This window comes from Amblyraja radiata, chromosome 13 (assembly GCF_010909765.2).
Source record: "Amblyraja radiata isolate CabotCenter1 chromosome 13, sAmbRad1.1.pri, whole genome shotgun sequence".
NCBI lineage: Eukaryota > Metazoa > Chordata > Chondrichthyes > Rajiformes > Rajidae > Amblyraja > Amblyraja radiata.
In genome coordinates, this window is record NC_045968.1 from 19920840 (window position 1) to 19938028 (window position 17189).

The window sequence follows — 17189 nt, forward strand, 5'->3', positions numbered from 1 at the left end:
AATAAGGGGTAAGCCATTTAGAACGGAGACGAGGAAACACTTTTTCTCACAGAGAGTTGTGAGTCTGTGGAATTCTCTGCTCAGTGGGTAGTGGAGGCCGGTTCTCTGGATACTTTCAAGAGAGAGATCGATAGAACTCTTAAAGATAGCGGAGTCAGGGGATATGGGGAGAAGGCAGGAACGGGGTACTGATTGGGGATGATCAGCCATGATCACATTGAATGGAGGTGCTGGCTCGAAGGGCCGAATGATCTACTCCTGCACCTATTGTCTATTGTCTATACAGGGTTTGATTAAGGGACAACATGATATTTGAGACCACAGGGACCCATTGATTTGAATGTTGTGTATAATCTGTATGTATGCAATATCACACACATGTCAGCCTCATTTTAAATGTAACTTGAAATGTGTGGGAACAAACATTGTTGTTTAAAACTGTATAATAAAACTTGACACTTTTAAAGTCTGAATATTTCAGGTGCAACTGAGGTACATTCCCCAAGGGAAAGATAAGGGAAACAAAGCCAAAGTTTCTAGCATGACACAAGAGAGGGAGAAAATTATTAACAAGGTGAGGTGGAAAAGGCCACTGAGAACTAGATAAAGTATAGTGAACTGCGAGGGGAAGTGAAAAGAGGAACAAAACAGAGTATGAATAGAGAATGACAGTTAAACATAAAAGTAAGTAGAAGTCTTCTATCGACATCTAAATAGTAATCAAGGAATAAAAGGAGAGCTGATGAATGGTGGATGATAGAGCACAAATACTAAGTGAATAGATCTTATCAGAATTTACATAAGAAACAGGTGATGCCAAAATGTTGGTAGAATGGATAGCGGAGGATAATGACGGTGTAGATTTAAAGAAGATTTAAATAAGTTATCAGAAAGGCTGGCGATGCTTAAAGTAAACAGGTCACAGGGAAAACAGGTAGGAAAGAACTGCAGATGTTGGTTAAAATTGAAGATAGACACAAAATGCTGGAGTAATTCAACGAGACAGGCAGCATCTCTGGAGAGAAGGAATGGGTGATATTTTGGGTCGAGACCCTTCTTCAGACTGAAGAAAGGTCTCGACTGAAGAAGGGTTTTGATCCGAAATGTCACCCATTCCTTCTCTCCGGATATGCTGCCTGTCCCGCTGAGTTACTCCAGCATTTTGTGTATATAAGGAAAACAGGACCTGACCCCTATACATCACCTATCCATGTTCTCCAGAGATGCTGTCTGACCCATTGAGTTACTCCAGCACATTATGTGTTTTTTTGTAAACCAGCATCTGCAGTTCCTTGTTTCTACATGGAAAAACATCACAGGTGGCTGAGAAAGGTTGGATGGAGATTGTGGGAGAGTTTTCCATAATCATCCAAACCTCCCTCTGATTCCTGAAGAATGCTAATTGGCAGACTTACCTTTACTCTAAAAGGACATGCCTGGCAAGTACAGGACAGGCAAATTAACCTCAGTTATATGAAGTTTAAAAAAATAATCAGGGAAACCTTTGATAGGGACTTGAGGAAACCAGAATTGCCAAAGGAGAGCCAATTGGGATTTCTTAAAGGACAACACACAACTCATATTTAACTCACTTGAGCAAACAAGAACATAAATTTCCACGCAATAGGTTAGTTAGCAAAATTGATGCTCATGAAATTTGCTATGTACCAGAAATTATCTTAAGGGCAGAAATCAAATATTTGTGACAAATAGTCTTAGAGTCATATAGCAGGCCATGTTGCCCAGCAATTCTAGAGTTGTAAAGGGGGTGGGAACCAGAGTAGACACTCGGCAAATTGAAGGACTAATGAGGTTAAGACCAGTAAGTCTCGAAGACAGGCAGGGAGATTTAAGGAATATGGTGGAACTGATGGGCTGAAACAAGAGAGGAGCCAGGGAAAGGTAGGACTGCTCAAGAATAAAGGAAGGAATTTATGCTTGGAATCAGGGGATGTAGGCAAGGTACTAAATGATACATTGTATTTTTATTCGCCAAGGGGTACAGTGAGGTCAGTGTGGAGAATACTTAAATGCGAGGGTAGTTTGAGATCAAGAGGGAGGTGCCGTTGGGACTCTTGAAGAGCAGTAAGGTGAATAAATCACCAGGGCCTGCTGGGACCCATCCCAGGTTATTAAGAGAGGCAAGAGAGGAGATTGCAGGAGACAACATTTTTTGGAACTTTTCTTGCTGTAGGTGAGGTCCCAGAGGACTAGAGAGTAGCCAATGTTGCTTATTTGTTTAAGAAGTAAAATAGAGAAAATCCAGTGAATTATGAGTCTCATGTCAATATAGTAATAGCAATAGCAATAACACTAATAGCAAGCTATTGCATAGGATTCTTTGAAATAGGATCTCATCCCAATTGGAAGCGGATGAGTTAAATAATGATAGTCAGCATGGCTTTGTACACGGCAGGTTGTGTGTTACAAACTTGATTACATTTATGTAGAGGAGACAAAAAGGAGATTCATATGGGTAGGGCAGTGAATGTTGTCTACATGGATTTGATAAAGGCATTTGATAAAATCTCCCTTGTAGGCTAATCCAGAAGATTAAGTTGCACAGGATTCTCGTGTCTTGTTCGTACAGATTTAGAGCTGATTTACTTATGGAAGAGAGAGGGCTGTGGTGGAAGGGTATTATTCTGGCTGGAGGTCAGTGACCAGAGGAGCTCTGCAGGGATCTGTGTTGAGACGTCTGTTGCTTGTGATATGTGTAAATGACTTGGACATGAATGTAGAGAGGTAGGTTAGTAGGTTTACAGATAACACCAAGATTGCTGCAATTGCGGACAGTGAGGGAGGCTGTCAAAATATATCAGCAGGATATAGATCAGCTACAGAAATGGGCAGAGAAATGGCAGATGGAGTTTAATCTGAGCAAGTTCCGTGTTGCACTGGCAGGTCAAATGAAAGGACAAAGTATACATTTAATGGCATGACTCCAAACAGCATTAATGTCAGAATCAAGGGCCTGTCCACTCCATGCGGTAAGCGTGACCTAAAGGGCCTGTCCCACGAGCATGCGACTCCATGCGGCAAGCGTGACCTAACGTGGTCACTTGAGCCGTACGGCCTCGCGGGGCCAGTCCCACTTCAATCTCCGGAGCCGTATGGAGTTGTGCGGAGCTGGTCCCGACATTGCGCGTGGCTCTGAAAAACTGAGTGTGTTCAAAAATTCTGCGCGGCAACAGCCTGCCGGCCCGCAGCCGCCTCGACGCCTAACGTCACGCGCGAACTTCCCGCGGACTTCGTTCGAACTTCATATCACTCACTCGACCTCCGCGCGGCCCCTGCTTCTGGTTTGGTCGCGCTTGCCGCATGCAGTCGCATGTTCGTGGGACAGGCCCTTTAGGTCGCGCTTGCCGCATGGAGTCGCATGCTCGTGGGACAGGCCCTTTAGAATCACACTTTATTCGCCAACTATGTTTTGCAACATACGAGGAATTTCATTGGCCAGGTCAGTCATACAATTAAAAGCAACAGATCACTCAAAAAAACACATTTTAACATGAACATCCATCCCAGTGACTCCTACACATTCCTCACTGTGATGGAAGGCGAAATAAAGTTCAAGTCTCTTCCTTTTGTCCTTCCTCGGACGTGGGCCTCGACCCCCCGTTGACGGGATGATCTTGACTCCCGTAGCCTGCGGCGTTCGGGCCCTCCGTATCGAGGCGATCAGCTCCCGGCGGGGTGTCAGCTCCCCCGCGCCAGGCGATCAAACCTCGCGTCGGGGCAGGTCGAACCTTCCGCCTCGTTGGAGCTTCCCGACTAGCCTTTCCCGACTGAGCTCTTGATGTTAAAGTCCGTGGTGGTCGCGGTGGGAGCGATCCCAGGCAAGGGATCAGCTCCAATGTTAAGTCCGTGCCCCGAGGTGGGGCTCACGACAGTCCGAGGAGGCTTCCAGCTCCATCGATGGAAGGCCGCAGAGCCCGGAGAATGTGATCCGAAAATTGATCACATCTCCGGGAAGGTAAGAGCTTGAAAAAAAAAGTTTCCCCTGATCCCCTCCCCCCTCCCCCACTTAATACAAACCGAAGAACTGGAATATGCTGCCAAGAGTGGTGGTGGAGGCAGATATGATAATGGCATTTAAGAGGCTTTTCCATAGATACCTGGATATGGGTTCATTTATCTTGGCTTCATGTTCGTCTCTGAATGGCTTGTTCCTGTTCTATGTTCTAATTCCACATCATTCATCAAGCTACTGTCGATATATCCATATAACCAAATAACCATATAACAATTACAGCACGGAATCAGGCCATCTTGGCCCTTCTAGTCCGTGCCGAACACTTACTCTCACCTAGTCCCATCTACCTGCACTCAGACCATAACCCTCCATTCCTTTCCCTTCCATATACCTATCCAATTTATTTTTAAATAATAAAATCGAACCTGCCTCCACCACTTCCACTGGAAGCTCATTCCACACAGCTACCACTCTCTGAGTAAAGAAGTTCCCCCTCATGTTACCCCTAAACTTTTGTCCCATAATTCTCAAATCTTGTCCTCTTGTTTGAATCTTCCCTACTTTCAATGGAAAAAGCTTATCCACGTCATCTTTGTCTATCCCTCTCATAATTTTAAAGACCCTCTATCAAGTCCCCCCTTAACCTTCTGTGCCCCAAAGAATAAATACCTATCTTGTTCAACCTTTCTCTGTAACTTAGGTGCTGAAACCCAGGCAACATTCTAGTAAATCTCCTCTGTACTCTCTCTGTTGACATCTTTCCTATAATTAGGCGACCAAAATTGTACACCATACTCCAGAATTGACCTCACCATGCCTTGTACAATTTTAACATTACATCCCAACTTCTATACTCAATGCTCTGATTTATAAAGGCCAGCACACCAAAAGCTTTCTATACACTCTATCTACATGAGATTCCACCTTCAGGAAACTATACACAGTTATTCCTAGATCCCTCTGTTCAACTGCATTCCTCAATTTGCTACCATTTACCATGTATGTCCTATTTTGATTTGTCCTGCCAAGATGTAGCACCTCACACTTATCAGCATTAAACTCCATCGGCCATCTTTCAGCCCACTCTTCCAAATGACCTAAACCTCTCTGTAGACTTTGAAAATCTACTTCATTATCCACAACACCACCTACCTTAGTATCATCTGCATACTTACTAATCCAATTTACCACACCATCATCCAGATCATTGATGTATATGACAAACAACAGTGGACCCAACACAGATCCCTGAGGCACCCCACTAGTCACCGTCCTCCAACCTGACAAACAGTTATCCACCATTACTCTCTGATATCTCCCATTCAGCCAATGTTGAATCCATCTTGCTACTCCACCATTAATACCCAACAATTGAACCTTCTTAACCAACCTTCCATGTGGAACCTTGTCAAAGGCCTTACTGAAGTCCATATAGACAACATCCACTGCTTTACCCTCATCAATTTCCCTAGTAACCTCTTCAAAAAATTCAAGAAGATTAGTCAAACATGACCTTCCAGGCACAAATCCATGTTGTCTGTTCCTAATCAGACCCTGTTTACCCAGATGATTATATATATTATCTCTAAGCATCTTTTCCATTCATTTGCCCACCACTGACGTCAAACTAACAGGTCTATAATTGCTAGGTTTACTCTTAGAACCCTTTTTAAACAATGGAACAACATGCGCAGTACGCCAATCCTCTGGCACCATTCCCGTTTCTAATGACATTTGAAATATTTCTGTCATAGCCCCTGCTATTTCTACACTAACTTCTCTCAATGTCCTAGGGAATATCCTGTCAGGACCTGGAGACATATCCACATTTACATTTTTCAAAAGTGTCAATCCTTCCTTTTCTTTGATCCTCATAGTTTCCATAGCTACTCTACTTGTTTCCCTTACCTCACATAATTCAATATCCTTCTCCTTGGTGAATACCGAAGAAAAGAAATGGTTCAATATCTCCCCCATCTCTTTTGGCTCTGCACATAGCTGTCACTCTGACTCTCTAATGGACCAATTTTATCCCTCGTTATCCTTTTGCTATTAATATAGCTGTAGAAACCCTTTGGATGTACTTTCACCTTACCAAAGCAACCTCATATCTTCTTTTAGCTTTTCTAATTTCTTTCTTAAGATTTTTTTTACATTCTTTATACACCACAAGCACCTCATTTACTCCATGCTGCCTATAATTATTGTAGATCTCTCTCTTTTTCTGACCCAAGTGTCCAATTTCCCTTGAAAACCATGGCTCTTTCCAATTATTACTCTTTCCTTTCAACCGAACAGGGACATAAAGATTCTGTACTTAAAATTTCACCTTTAAATGTATTCGACCGTCGGGCAGAGCCATAGTGGTGGGTGACACCATTGTCCGAGGTGCGGACTGGAGATTCTGTGGAGGCAGGCGAGATTTGAGAATGGTCTGTTGCATCCTTGGTGCCAGGGTTCAAGATATCACAAACCAAATTCAGAACATCCATGAGAGGGAAGGTGAACAGTCGGCAGTAGTTGTGCACGTGGGCACAAACGACATCGGGAAGAAGAGAAAGCAGTTCTGCAACGAGAGTTTACAGAGTTAGGAAGAAGACTAAAAAGCAGGACTTCTAGGGTGGTTATCTCTGGATTGCTTCCAGTACCTCGTGCTAGTGACAACAGGAACAGGGAGATAGGAGGTCTTAATGTGTGGCTGAGGGTCTGGTGCAGGATGCAAGGATTTAGTTTTATAGACCACTGGGATCTCTTCTGGGGTAGGGGTGACCTGTACAAAAGGGGTGGGTTACTCCTTAACTGGAGGGGGGACGACTTTCTGGCAGGCAGGTTTGGTAGGGGAGGGATTGACAAATTGGGAGTATAAAGATGGAGATAAAGGGGAAGTGAGTATAAGAAAAGTTACACAAGACTCCCAAATTAATGGGAAGGAAAGTTCGAGAAGGGATAAGAGAGTATGATCAGAGCCAATTGTGAGCGGTGTGAGATGGGAGGTGAATTCCGAAGTCAAAGTGTTGTATATAATAATAATAATAAATTTTATATTTAATGGGCGGCTTTCATACAAAATCTCAAGGACACCTTACATAGTAAACATATAATCGGAATATAACAATAAGGACATCACAGAGACACAAATTAAAAACAGGATTCAATCCAAAAACAGAAAATCAAAAACACAGTGTGAAGAGGGAGCAGCGGCAACCAAATCGTGCCAGCGTCCACTCTCTCTTCACGGCAGCCATCTTGGACACAGACCTACAAGACTACAAATAGACAAAAAAAAAAATCATCCCCCCACAGTGGATAGCACTGTGGAGGAAGGCACAATGTCCAGTCCCCACCCCATGTTCACCCCAAAGTCAGGCCTATTGAGGCCACCGCAATTGCCTCTACGGAGGCCCGATGTCCCTGGCCGTTCTCACCGGGTGGTCTTGCCCCGGCGTCGGGAGAGTCCTCTCGGCGGCTGGGCCACCTGGAACGGCCGCTTCCTGGTTGGAGCCCGCGGCTGCCGAAGCCGACAAGGCCGCGCCGGTTTGGAGCTCCCAGGCTCCCGTTGTTGAAGTCGGCGCCGCCTCTACGCTCCGCAGACCCGCAGCCCGGAGTTGTTGCTCTCGGCGGTCCAGCTCGCCAGAGCTCCAGCGCGTCGCTCCAGCGCGGCGACCCAGGCAAGGGATCGCCCGCTCCACTCCGCTCCGCTCCAGCGCTCCGATGCTGTGCCGCCGCCGAGGCCGAGGTGCTGGGCGGTTCCCGCCAGGAAACGGCGCTCCAAGCCCGCAGGTAGGCCACGAGGACGGATCGACGGGCAGCCCGGAGAAGAAGCTGCCTCACCGACCAGGTAGGGACCTAGAAATAAAGTTGAGACCTACCCCCCCACATTAAAAAGTCCATATCCCCAACAAACGAAAAACAGGACTCACTAAAAACTATTTTAAAAAAACGAATTAAAACGGACGGCTGCTGGCTAGCAGCCGTTCACCAAGATGGCTCCTCCTCCATGTGTATATGAATGCGCGAAGTATAAGAAATAAATTGGACGAGCTTGAGGCTCAGTTAGAAATTGGCAAGTATAATGTTGTTGGAATTACAGAGACATGGCTGCAAGAGGGCCAGGGCTGGGAACTGAATATTCAAGGGTATACCTCCTATCGAAAAAACAGACAGGTGGGCAGAGGGGGTGAGGTAACTCTGTTGATGAGGAATGAAATTCAGTCCCTTGCAAGGGGTGACATTGAAACAGGAGATGTGGAGTCAATATTAGATAAAAATACCCTAATGGGACTTATCTACATGCCCCCCAAACAGTAGCCTGAATATAGGGTGCAAGTTGAATCAAGAGTTAAAATTGGCATTTAGTAAAGGTAATGATACGGTTGTTATAGGAGATTTGAACATGCAGGGTGACTGGGAAAATCAGGTTGGTACTGGAGCCCAAGAAAGGAAGTTTGTGGAGTGCCTCCGTGATGGATTCTTAGAGCAGCTTGTACTGGAGCCTATCAGGGAGAAGGCCTTTAAGTGTCACTGCACAAACCGAGGTTCCACTGCACAATAGCATGTTGGACGTCGGGATGACAGGGTAGACTAATCACAGCCTCGGTGAAAGTCACAGAACATCTTCCCGTTACAATAAATATGACATCAAAAACAAACAGCAAGACGCATAAAAATATTGCTCTATTTAACCCAACTTCCAGGCATTGTCGTTATGAAAAGCATGATTTGAGCTCAGGAGGGTAATTGCAAATTCTAACTACCAGACCTTTGGAAGGATGCGAAGGCCTGAAAAAGAGTGTTGGATGGATTGAGCTGGAACAATTCCAGGACTGAAATGTTGCAGTGATGTTAGATCAGTGGGGAAGCTGATGTTATTCTTCTTTGACTGGAGGTGGCCTTGAGGGCTGTCGTTGTGCAGAGAAAACATTCTGCTTGCACACATATGGATTTTTCCTGGTTGCTGTGGATTCCTTCCACATGCTGATGACATGCTGCTAGGGTTAATTGCTGACTACAGATAGCTTCTGGTGTACGTGTGTGGCATGAGAATCAGGTTGGAGCTGATGGGCATGTAAGAGACAATACGTTACACGAGCAATTAAAGATTGTTGAACTGCTGGGATTGCACCGAGAGCTGGCATTGACCTGCAAGACCCAAAGGCCTCCTTTGTCACCAGAAATCTGTTGGAAATTAGAGAGGCTGTAGGGAGGCTGTCACCTTCATAGAGCATAACAGCAGAGCAACTTGAATCATCCAGCAACTTGTCTCACCTTTCAGCACAAACAATATCTCTACTTTGCCATTTATGTTGTCGGGTCAAACGTCAGGAGGGTAATTGCAAATTCTGCATGCACATTTAAGCTCCTCAACTCGTCAATGAAATTTGATGCAAATCTAGATTTTGAATGGATTAAAATTGTGGAGGAGATGAAAACGGCATGAAAAATGAATGCAGTCCACGTATATAAAAAATAATTCAATTAAGTTGTTGAGAAACATGCTGTTCTAATATAGAATGCAGGTCGATGTGAGTTGTTCCCAATTTAGTCATTTTCCATTTCAGGCAAAGGAACAGGGCAAGGTGGTTGAATAGATCGGGTTTGTTTTCAATAGAGTGGAAAGGGCGAAGGGATTACCCAAGTGAAGTTTGCGAAAAAAAAGAGGAGAATAAAAACACAAAGTGCTGAAGAAACTCAGCAGAATCTTTGCCAATATTTCTGCAAGACATGGATAGGCAACATTTCAGGTCGGATCTCTTCTGTTGAGGTGGAGGGAAAGGTAGAACAGAAGTGGGGCAGGACAAAGTCTGGCAAGTAATAGGTGGATACAGGCAAGGGGGCGGATGATTTGACAAAGGCTGGAGATGCAAAGGCCAAAGGGTGTAGGATAAGGAGAGAACATGGGAAAAATATGAGGCCAGAGGGAGGGATATGAGTAGAAGGAGATGGTGGGTTAGACTAGAAATGGGGGTGGGCTAGTGGGGGAAATGGGAGTGCACCCTGTTGAAAGAGAAGAATAGATTGGGAAGATGGTGATAACATTTCTCTTCAGCAGAAGTGTCCTTAACCAGAGCAGAGATTAATGGTAAGTGATTTAGTGAGTACTTGGGGATTTTCTTTTATTGCTGAGAGAGTGGGTGAAATTTGGAATACACTGCCTGTGGGGTAGTAGAGACAGGTGCTCTCACAATATTAAAGATGTATCTGAATGAATCCTTTAAATGCCATGGCGTAGAAGCTTATGGTCAAAATGGTGGGAAACTGGATTAGGATAGATGGGTACTTGATGACCAGGATAGGTCCAAAGGCAGGTTACTGTGCTCAATGACTCTAAGACTCTGAACTTTCAGGCACCTCAATCCAAGCAGAAATTAGCAGAACATACGATATTTCAATATTTACTGCATTGAGAATAATGATATGCCTATTTCTGAGATTAGTTAGAAAACTGAAGCTAACTTCAGAAAATGTCATAAGCAATTTAATTACTTAGTTTCATTGTTCAATAGACAATAGACAATAGACAATAGGTGCAGTTGTAGGCTATTCGGCACTTCGAGCCAGCAACGCCATTCAATGTGATCATGGCTGATCATCCACAATCAGTACCCCGTTCCTGCCTTCTCTCCATATCCCTTAACTCCGTTATCCCTAAGAGCTCCATGTAACTCTCTCTTGAAAGCATCCAGAGAACCAGCCTCCACCGCCCTCTGAGGCAGAGAATTCCACACACTCACAACATTCTGTGTGAAATTTTTTTTTCTCATCTCCGTTCTAAATGGCTTACCACTTATTCTTAAACTATGGCCCCTGGTTCTGGACTCCCCCAACATCGGGACCATGTTTCCTGCCTCTAGCATGTCCAAACCTTTAATAATCTTATATATTTCAATAAGATCCGCTCTCATCCTTCTAAATTCCAGAGTATACAAGGCCGGCCGTTCCAATCTAATGACAGGCCCGACATCCCGGGATTTAACCTTGTGAACCTATGTGTACTCCCTCAATAGCAAGAATGATCTTCCTCAAGTTTGGAGACCAAAACTGCACACAATACTCCAGGTGTGGTCTCACTAGGGCCCTGTACAACTGCAGGAGGACCTCTTTGTTCCTATACTCAACTCCTCTTGTTATGAAGGCCAACATGCCATTCGCTGTCTCCACTGCCTTCCGTTCCTGCATGCTTACTTTCAGTGATTGATGAACAAGGACCCTCAGATCCCGTTGTACTTCCCCTTTTCCCAACTTGACACCATTTAGATAATAATCTGACCATTTAGATAATAATCTGTTACTTTTGGTCAAAACATTTGCTTTAATAAAGAACAGGTGCCAGGGTAAAACAAGAAACCAGTTTAAATGTAGACACCTGAAGAAGCTGACGCAGGAATTTTACAAAGTTTATTAAAGTTCCATTCTGGATTTCAAAAGTCATAATTCTGTTAGGCATTCAATACTAGAAGCCTCACATTGAATGTTTGGAATCCCTCAAGTAGGCTTTCCTGGGATTCCGAACAATAGGAACAATCCCCCTGCTCTTTATTTTATTCCATCTTGTGTCTGATGAAGTTGGAAAGATGTTTGTGATGAGCTTTAGTTTACCCTTCTGCTGACAATGCTGTAAATGGTTTACCATTGGCTAGGTTTCCGTTAGTGAGGCAAAATAAATTACCGAAGAAGAAATCTGAAATAAATATCTTTATTTTTCATTCGCTCCCATTTTTGAAATACACAGAGGTGGCAATTAACACGGTGCTACTTGAACTCTGAGATATTCCTTGGCATCTTTCACTTTCCAATAAATTAAACATAGATTGACTGACACACATAATAAGTAATATTACAATCATCGTCATTTAATTTACAACCAGAATAATGTAGCAAAAAATTAAATAAGAATATACAGTTAAGTTACTTAATTAAGTTCAGTTGAACATACTATAAATAAAGTGGCTTACACATCAATTGTGACTGATACAAATTACGGAAGTTTTAATAAACTTTCATTGTCTGGGCATAGATACTATGCAGGATGGATTCTTGAAATAAATCCAGCTAAATGCAGCCAACTTCTTTCCTCGAGACGTGGCTCAATCTTGTGACATTTTTCTCAGCTTTTTGCTGTGAAGACAAAGAGATCAATGTTTCAAATAATCAAATATTATAATGAAAGAAATCAATAAAAGTGCTGTCAATAATATCTAAATATCAAATATTGCTGAGTAGTTTACATTTTACAGCAGCTTTGCAAAGAAAATGAAAATTTTCAGATTTATCTTCAGAAGTTTGATTGTAGATGCAACCCTCATCTACTCTTGATTGGCAACACTTTATACATTTCAGATCACTGCTGTAGCTTTCTCAATATGATCAGTCAATTGTTATGTTGCTTACCTCAAAAAATTCAGTGCTTTCTTCACCCAATGGTGCTCAGGATCTGCACACACTGCTCTTCCTCTGACGGTGTAGAATCTATAAAATATTTAAATTGTCGTTCTATTAATTGAAAATTCTAATAAATATTATTCTAAGATCATAAGGAATATATTATCGAATTGTACTTACATAATTGCATCTATCTCACATATTTCATTGGATTTTTGTTCCACATAACCAGAGATCAATTTTTGTGGCAGTCTCTTCCTCGAATATGCGAGACAGCAGTCTCTGTATGCTGCAGCTGAAAGAATGAAAAATATGGTCATGCATGTAGCACAAGTAAATAACTTTCTTTAAAATCTAATTAGTGGGAATGTGTTAAAAGGCATCTCTAAGACTTACCTGATAGTGTATTACCAAACATGTTCAGTACAATCAATGAGAGCATAGCTGCTGGGAGAAGTCTCTTGAGAGTGTTCATTGTTGCTCACTGGTTTATAAGATAACTTTGATGTGGAGTATGTTGAGACGGTAACGGAGATATGATGTGCTTTTTTGATTCTGTCAACTGCTTATATACACTTTGATTGGGACATATTTTGAAACAAGGAAATGCAACACATGACCTCTGGATTTTCCACGATATTACCTCACCTGATTACATCACACTGTTTATAAATATATCTTGGCAGCCAATCAAAGTGAATATCATCATCTACGTATTTCCTAATACCTTTGTTTCACTATCCACGATCAATTGAAGCAGGTAGTATTTACTTCTTATGTTATTTCCATTTAGATTCAAAATATAACACAGCACAGTATAAATCTAAAGAGAACAGCCTTTCAAAGTTGAACAGCTCTGTAGTACAAATTGGGTATTAAAAGCAAAATTACTGCACAAAATGGATGAATCTAAAAAGAGAATTAAAAAATATATATATCTGCAGTCATTTTTTAAGCACAATGAAACAATAATTTGAATTCAGAGAAATCAGCTTAGAAATTAAATCATAAAGCATATTGTGTGCATTGTGTAATTCATTTCATGTTTAAAAAAGGGGAATAGTAAAATGGTTCAAATCCCACAAAGTGAGTGACAGATTTTTCTTTCCCACGTGCTTGAGTGGAACTTCAAGTTCTTGGTCCTAGCAGCTTGGTCTGTGGATTCAAGCATGACTCATGGCGGAACAGACCTCTGCAGTATTTCTGGTGTCTGTAATGTCCCGTCTGCCCTGTCTTCCATGTATCTGCCTATCAAATACCTCCCTCGTCTGGTGCACCTATTCCTTGTAACACTTTGTCTTACCTCCCTCCTTCCCAGCATTCATCTCCCCACCTCCTCCTCTACAATCAGTCTGAAGAAGGGTCCCGACCTGAAAATTCACCTATCCATGTTTGCCAGGGATGCAGGCTGACCCGATGTGTTACTCCAGCACTTTGAGTCGTTTTGTGTAAACCACTATCTGCAGTTTGTTGTTTCTACTTCGTGATCTTGGTCCTTGCATCTTAGCTTGTGGATTCATGAAGGAATAGGCCTCTGCAGTACTTCTGAAGTCCACAGTGATCCTCCTTTAAAAGCAAAATCATGTCCAGGTCCGAGCCTGTGAAGTACTATTGTCTGTAACCTGTCTCAGATATAATTATATTAAAATATTTCCTATGACAGTGATTCTTCCTAAAGCCGCTCATCTTATCCCTCCCTCCCACATCTTCGTACAATGCTTCAACTAATCCTCCATGTGCAACTCGGGACTAAAGTCAGGAAAGTCACTCACGGGACCATGGGCTGGAATCTTCCAAGCTGTACTATTTAGTTAAAGCATAAGCAGACTTCACAAGGGCTTTGCATTCATATTTCTGGCTGGTGCTATCCATGAACTAAGCACATGAATTAAAATCATAGCAAAGAAAGAGAGCAAAGAAGGGAAGATATTTGAACTTTTTTTCGCCTTCCATCACGGTGAGGAATGTGGAGGAGTCACTGTGGTGGATGTTTATGTTAAAATGTATTTTGTGTTCCGTTGCTTTTTATTTGTGTGACTGACTTGGCAAATGAAATTCCTCCTATGTTCCAAAACATACTCGGCTAAAAAAGTATTATAGTGATTGATTGTGATTGTGAGATATCGCACACAAATCAAACAGTACAGTGCAAAAAATATTGTTCTATTTAATCCAACTTCGACAGTTAAAGTCATCAAGACGTCATACAAACTACAGGATCTGCCCAGGGGTGAAGCAACAAATTTTAAGTACCAGACTTTTGAAAGAATGCAAAAATCTGAAAACGAGTGCTGGTGGGATTCAGATGGAACGATTCCAGGAATGTAAGGTTGCAGTGATGATGAGCTTCCAAAGGCGAGTTACGTCAACCTAAATGGCATTATGTGATTTTCATTCATGTGGACTTAGTTCATGATATTGTTCTTCTTTGACTGCAGATGGCCTTGAGTGCTGTCTTTGTGCAGTGCAAACTTTCTGCTTGCACCCATATGGATTTTCCCTGGTAGCTCCAGATTCCTCCCACATCCTGTTGACATGCTGCTTGGTTTAATTAATGACTGCAGATACTGTAGCTTCTGGTGTAGGTGTGTGGCATGCAGATCGGGGTGGAGTCGATGGGCAGCCCAGAGAGAATACGATACATGAGAAAATAAAAGTATTGCTGATGGGATTGCACTGAAAGCTGACGTAGGCTTCAAAAGCCCAGTGGCCTCCTCCCTCATATGAAAATATGAAATATATTATGAAAATATGGAGAGGATTTTCATGATCATGAAGGAATTAAATGGTGAAATAAAGTGAAAATTATTCCAATAGCCAAAACATTGATAAATAGGTGAAAAGATATTAAGTGATTGGCAAAAGAATATGAATGAAACTGAAAGAAGATGATGAATATTTACACATTGGAACACACAAGTGATAGGATGGTGGATTTAGATTCAGTGGTAGGTTTCAAAGTGAGGAGCAGAAGGCATAAAATCTAACCTCAACATTTATTAGTGCTTTGATAAAGGGAGCAGGGTGAAGGAATTGGAAAATTGTTCAATAAAATCATTTAAATCAATTTCCATACATATGTAATGAAATGCAGTGAAAAGCATAAACCTCTTTAGTGAAATTAAAACTATTTTTAAGAATATAAATTATTTAAATTGGTTCTTTGTAAAAAGTAATTTCAGCTATCAATTTTGTTTGATAAATGTTGAATATTTTATACCATGTTCCTCTGCTTGTATTTTAATGCTGAAATTAAGTAGTAAAATCTTTTACTTAATAACTTTCAAAAGAATAAATCTGTAAAACATTTTTGGGTTTTAGTTTCATGTAATTTAGTTCACTTTTACCGAGCTCATAGATACCACTTTAATCTAAATTTCTGTGTTTTACCCAGGTATGGGTTCCTGCTGAAAAACTCTCCCACTGTGTTGTTCAGTAATGTAGAATGATGCCCTAGTCAATAAATTATTCTTGCACTCTGGCTCATGAGAAAACAGCTGATTAAGCAAGATATTGGAGATCCATTCAATAATGGAAGGCCCACTGTTATACAACATGGGGTTTTAATGATACACACAAAGTACTGGAGTAACACAGCAAGTCAGTCAGCAAAAGTAGGGAAGAGCTAGAGATGAGAAAAGATCAGGATAAATCAGGGCCAGCAACAAATAACCTTAGGCAGGGTGGTGCCCTGTAGGCCAATTGTTGGCTAGGTGTGATCTTAAGAGAGTTGCAAGGTGGCGAACTGTGGTTAAATTGCTAGGGTGGAGGAAGGGGGCAAGAGGGGAGGGGAGTATTAGTAGATGTTACTTAAAATTAGAGAATTCAACATTCATAACCACTGGTTGTGAGCTCCCCACGCAAACGTTGAGGTGCTGTTTCTCCAATTTGCATGTGTCCTCACTCTGGCAATGGAGGAGGCCCAGGACAGAAAGGTCAGTGTGGGAATGGGAAGGGGAAATGAAATTGTTAAAAACTGGGAGATCCCGTAGGCCTTTGTAGACCGAGCGTAAGTGTTCAAATGGTTGCCGAGTCTTTGTTTGGTCTCGCCAATGGACAGGAGCCCACATTGAGAACACTGGATACAGGATATGAGATTAGAGAAGGTGCATGTGAACCTCTGTTTCAACTGGAAGAACTTCTAAGTGAGTTTGGGCCATGTTAACAAGATATTTCAATATCCCAACATTCCCATTCAAGCAGAGTGCCAATGTTAGTTATGAAAGTATATTATAGGAGTATAGGAGTAAAGAGGTTATTCTGCAGTTGTATAGGGCTCTGGTGAGACCACATCTGGAGTATTGTGTACAGGTTTGGTCTCTTAATTTGAGGAAGGATATCCTTGTGATTGAGGCAGTGCAGCGTAGGTTCACAAGCTTGATCCCTGGGATGGCAGGACTGTCATATGAGGAAAGATTGAAAAGACTAGGCTTGTATTCACTGGAGTTTAAAAGGATGAGGGGAAAATCTTATAGAAACATATAAAATTATAAAAGGACTGGACAAGCTAGATGCAGGAAAAATGTTCCCAATGTTGGTAGAGTCCAGAACCAGGGGCCACAGTTTTAGAATAAAGGGGAGGTCATTTAAGACTGAGGTGAGAAAAAACGTTTTCACCCAGAGAGTTGTGAACTTATGGAGTTCCCTGCCACAGAGGGCAGTGGAGGCCAAATCACTGGGTGGAGTCAAGGGATATGGGGAGAAGGCAGGCACGGGTTATTGATAGGGGACGGTCAGCGATGATCACAATGAATGGCGGTGCTGGCTTGAAGGGCCGAATGGCTTCCTCCTGCACCTATTTTCTATGTTTCTATGTTTCTATATTATATGAAAG

At 42.2% G+C, this 17189-nt stretch overlaps 1 protein-coding gene across 1 annotated transcript; it reads right to left on the reverse strand.

Annotated features, from left to right (window-relative positions):
* Positions 1 to 11809: 11809 nt before the first annotated feature.
* On the reverse strand, positions 11810 to 12865 carry LOC116980167 (C-C motif chemokine 20-like). Its single transcript, XM_033032274.1, has 4 exons — positions 12752 to 12865; positions 12536 to 12650; positions 12365 to 12442; positions 11810 to 12091 (listed from the first exon to the last, which is right to left on the reverse strand). Exons 1-4 carry the CDS (start codon positions 12828 to 12830, stop codon positions 12061 to 12063), a joined length of 303 nt encoding a protein of 100 aa, XP_032888165.1. The 5' UTR covers positions 12831 to 12865; the 3' UTR covers positions 11810 to 12060.
* Between the last annotated feature and the right edge of the window lie 4324 nt (positions 12866 to 17189).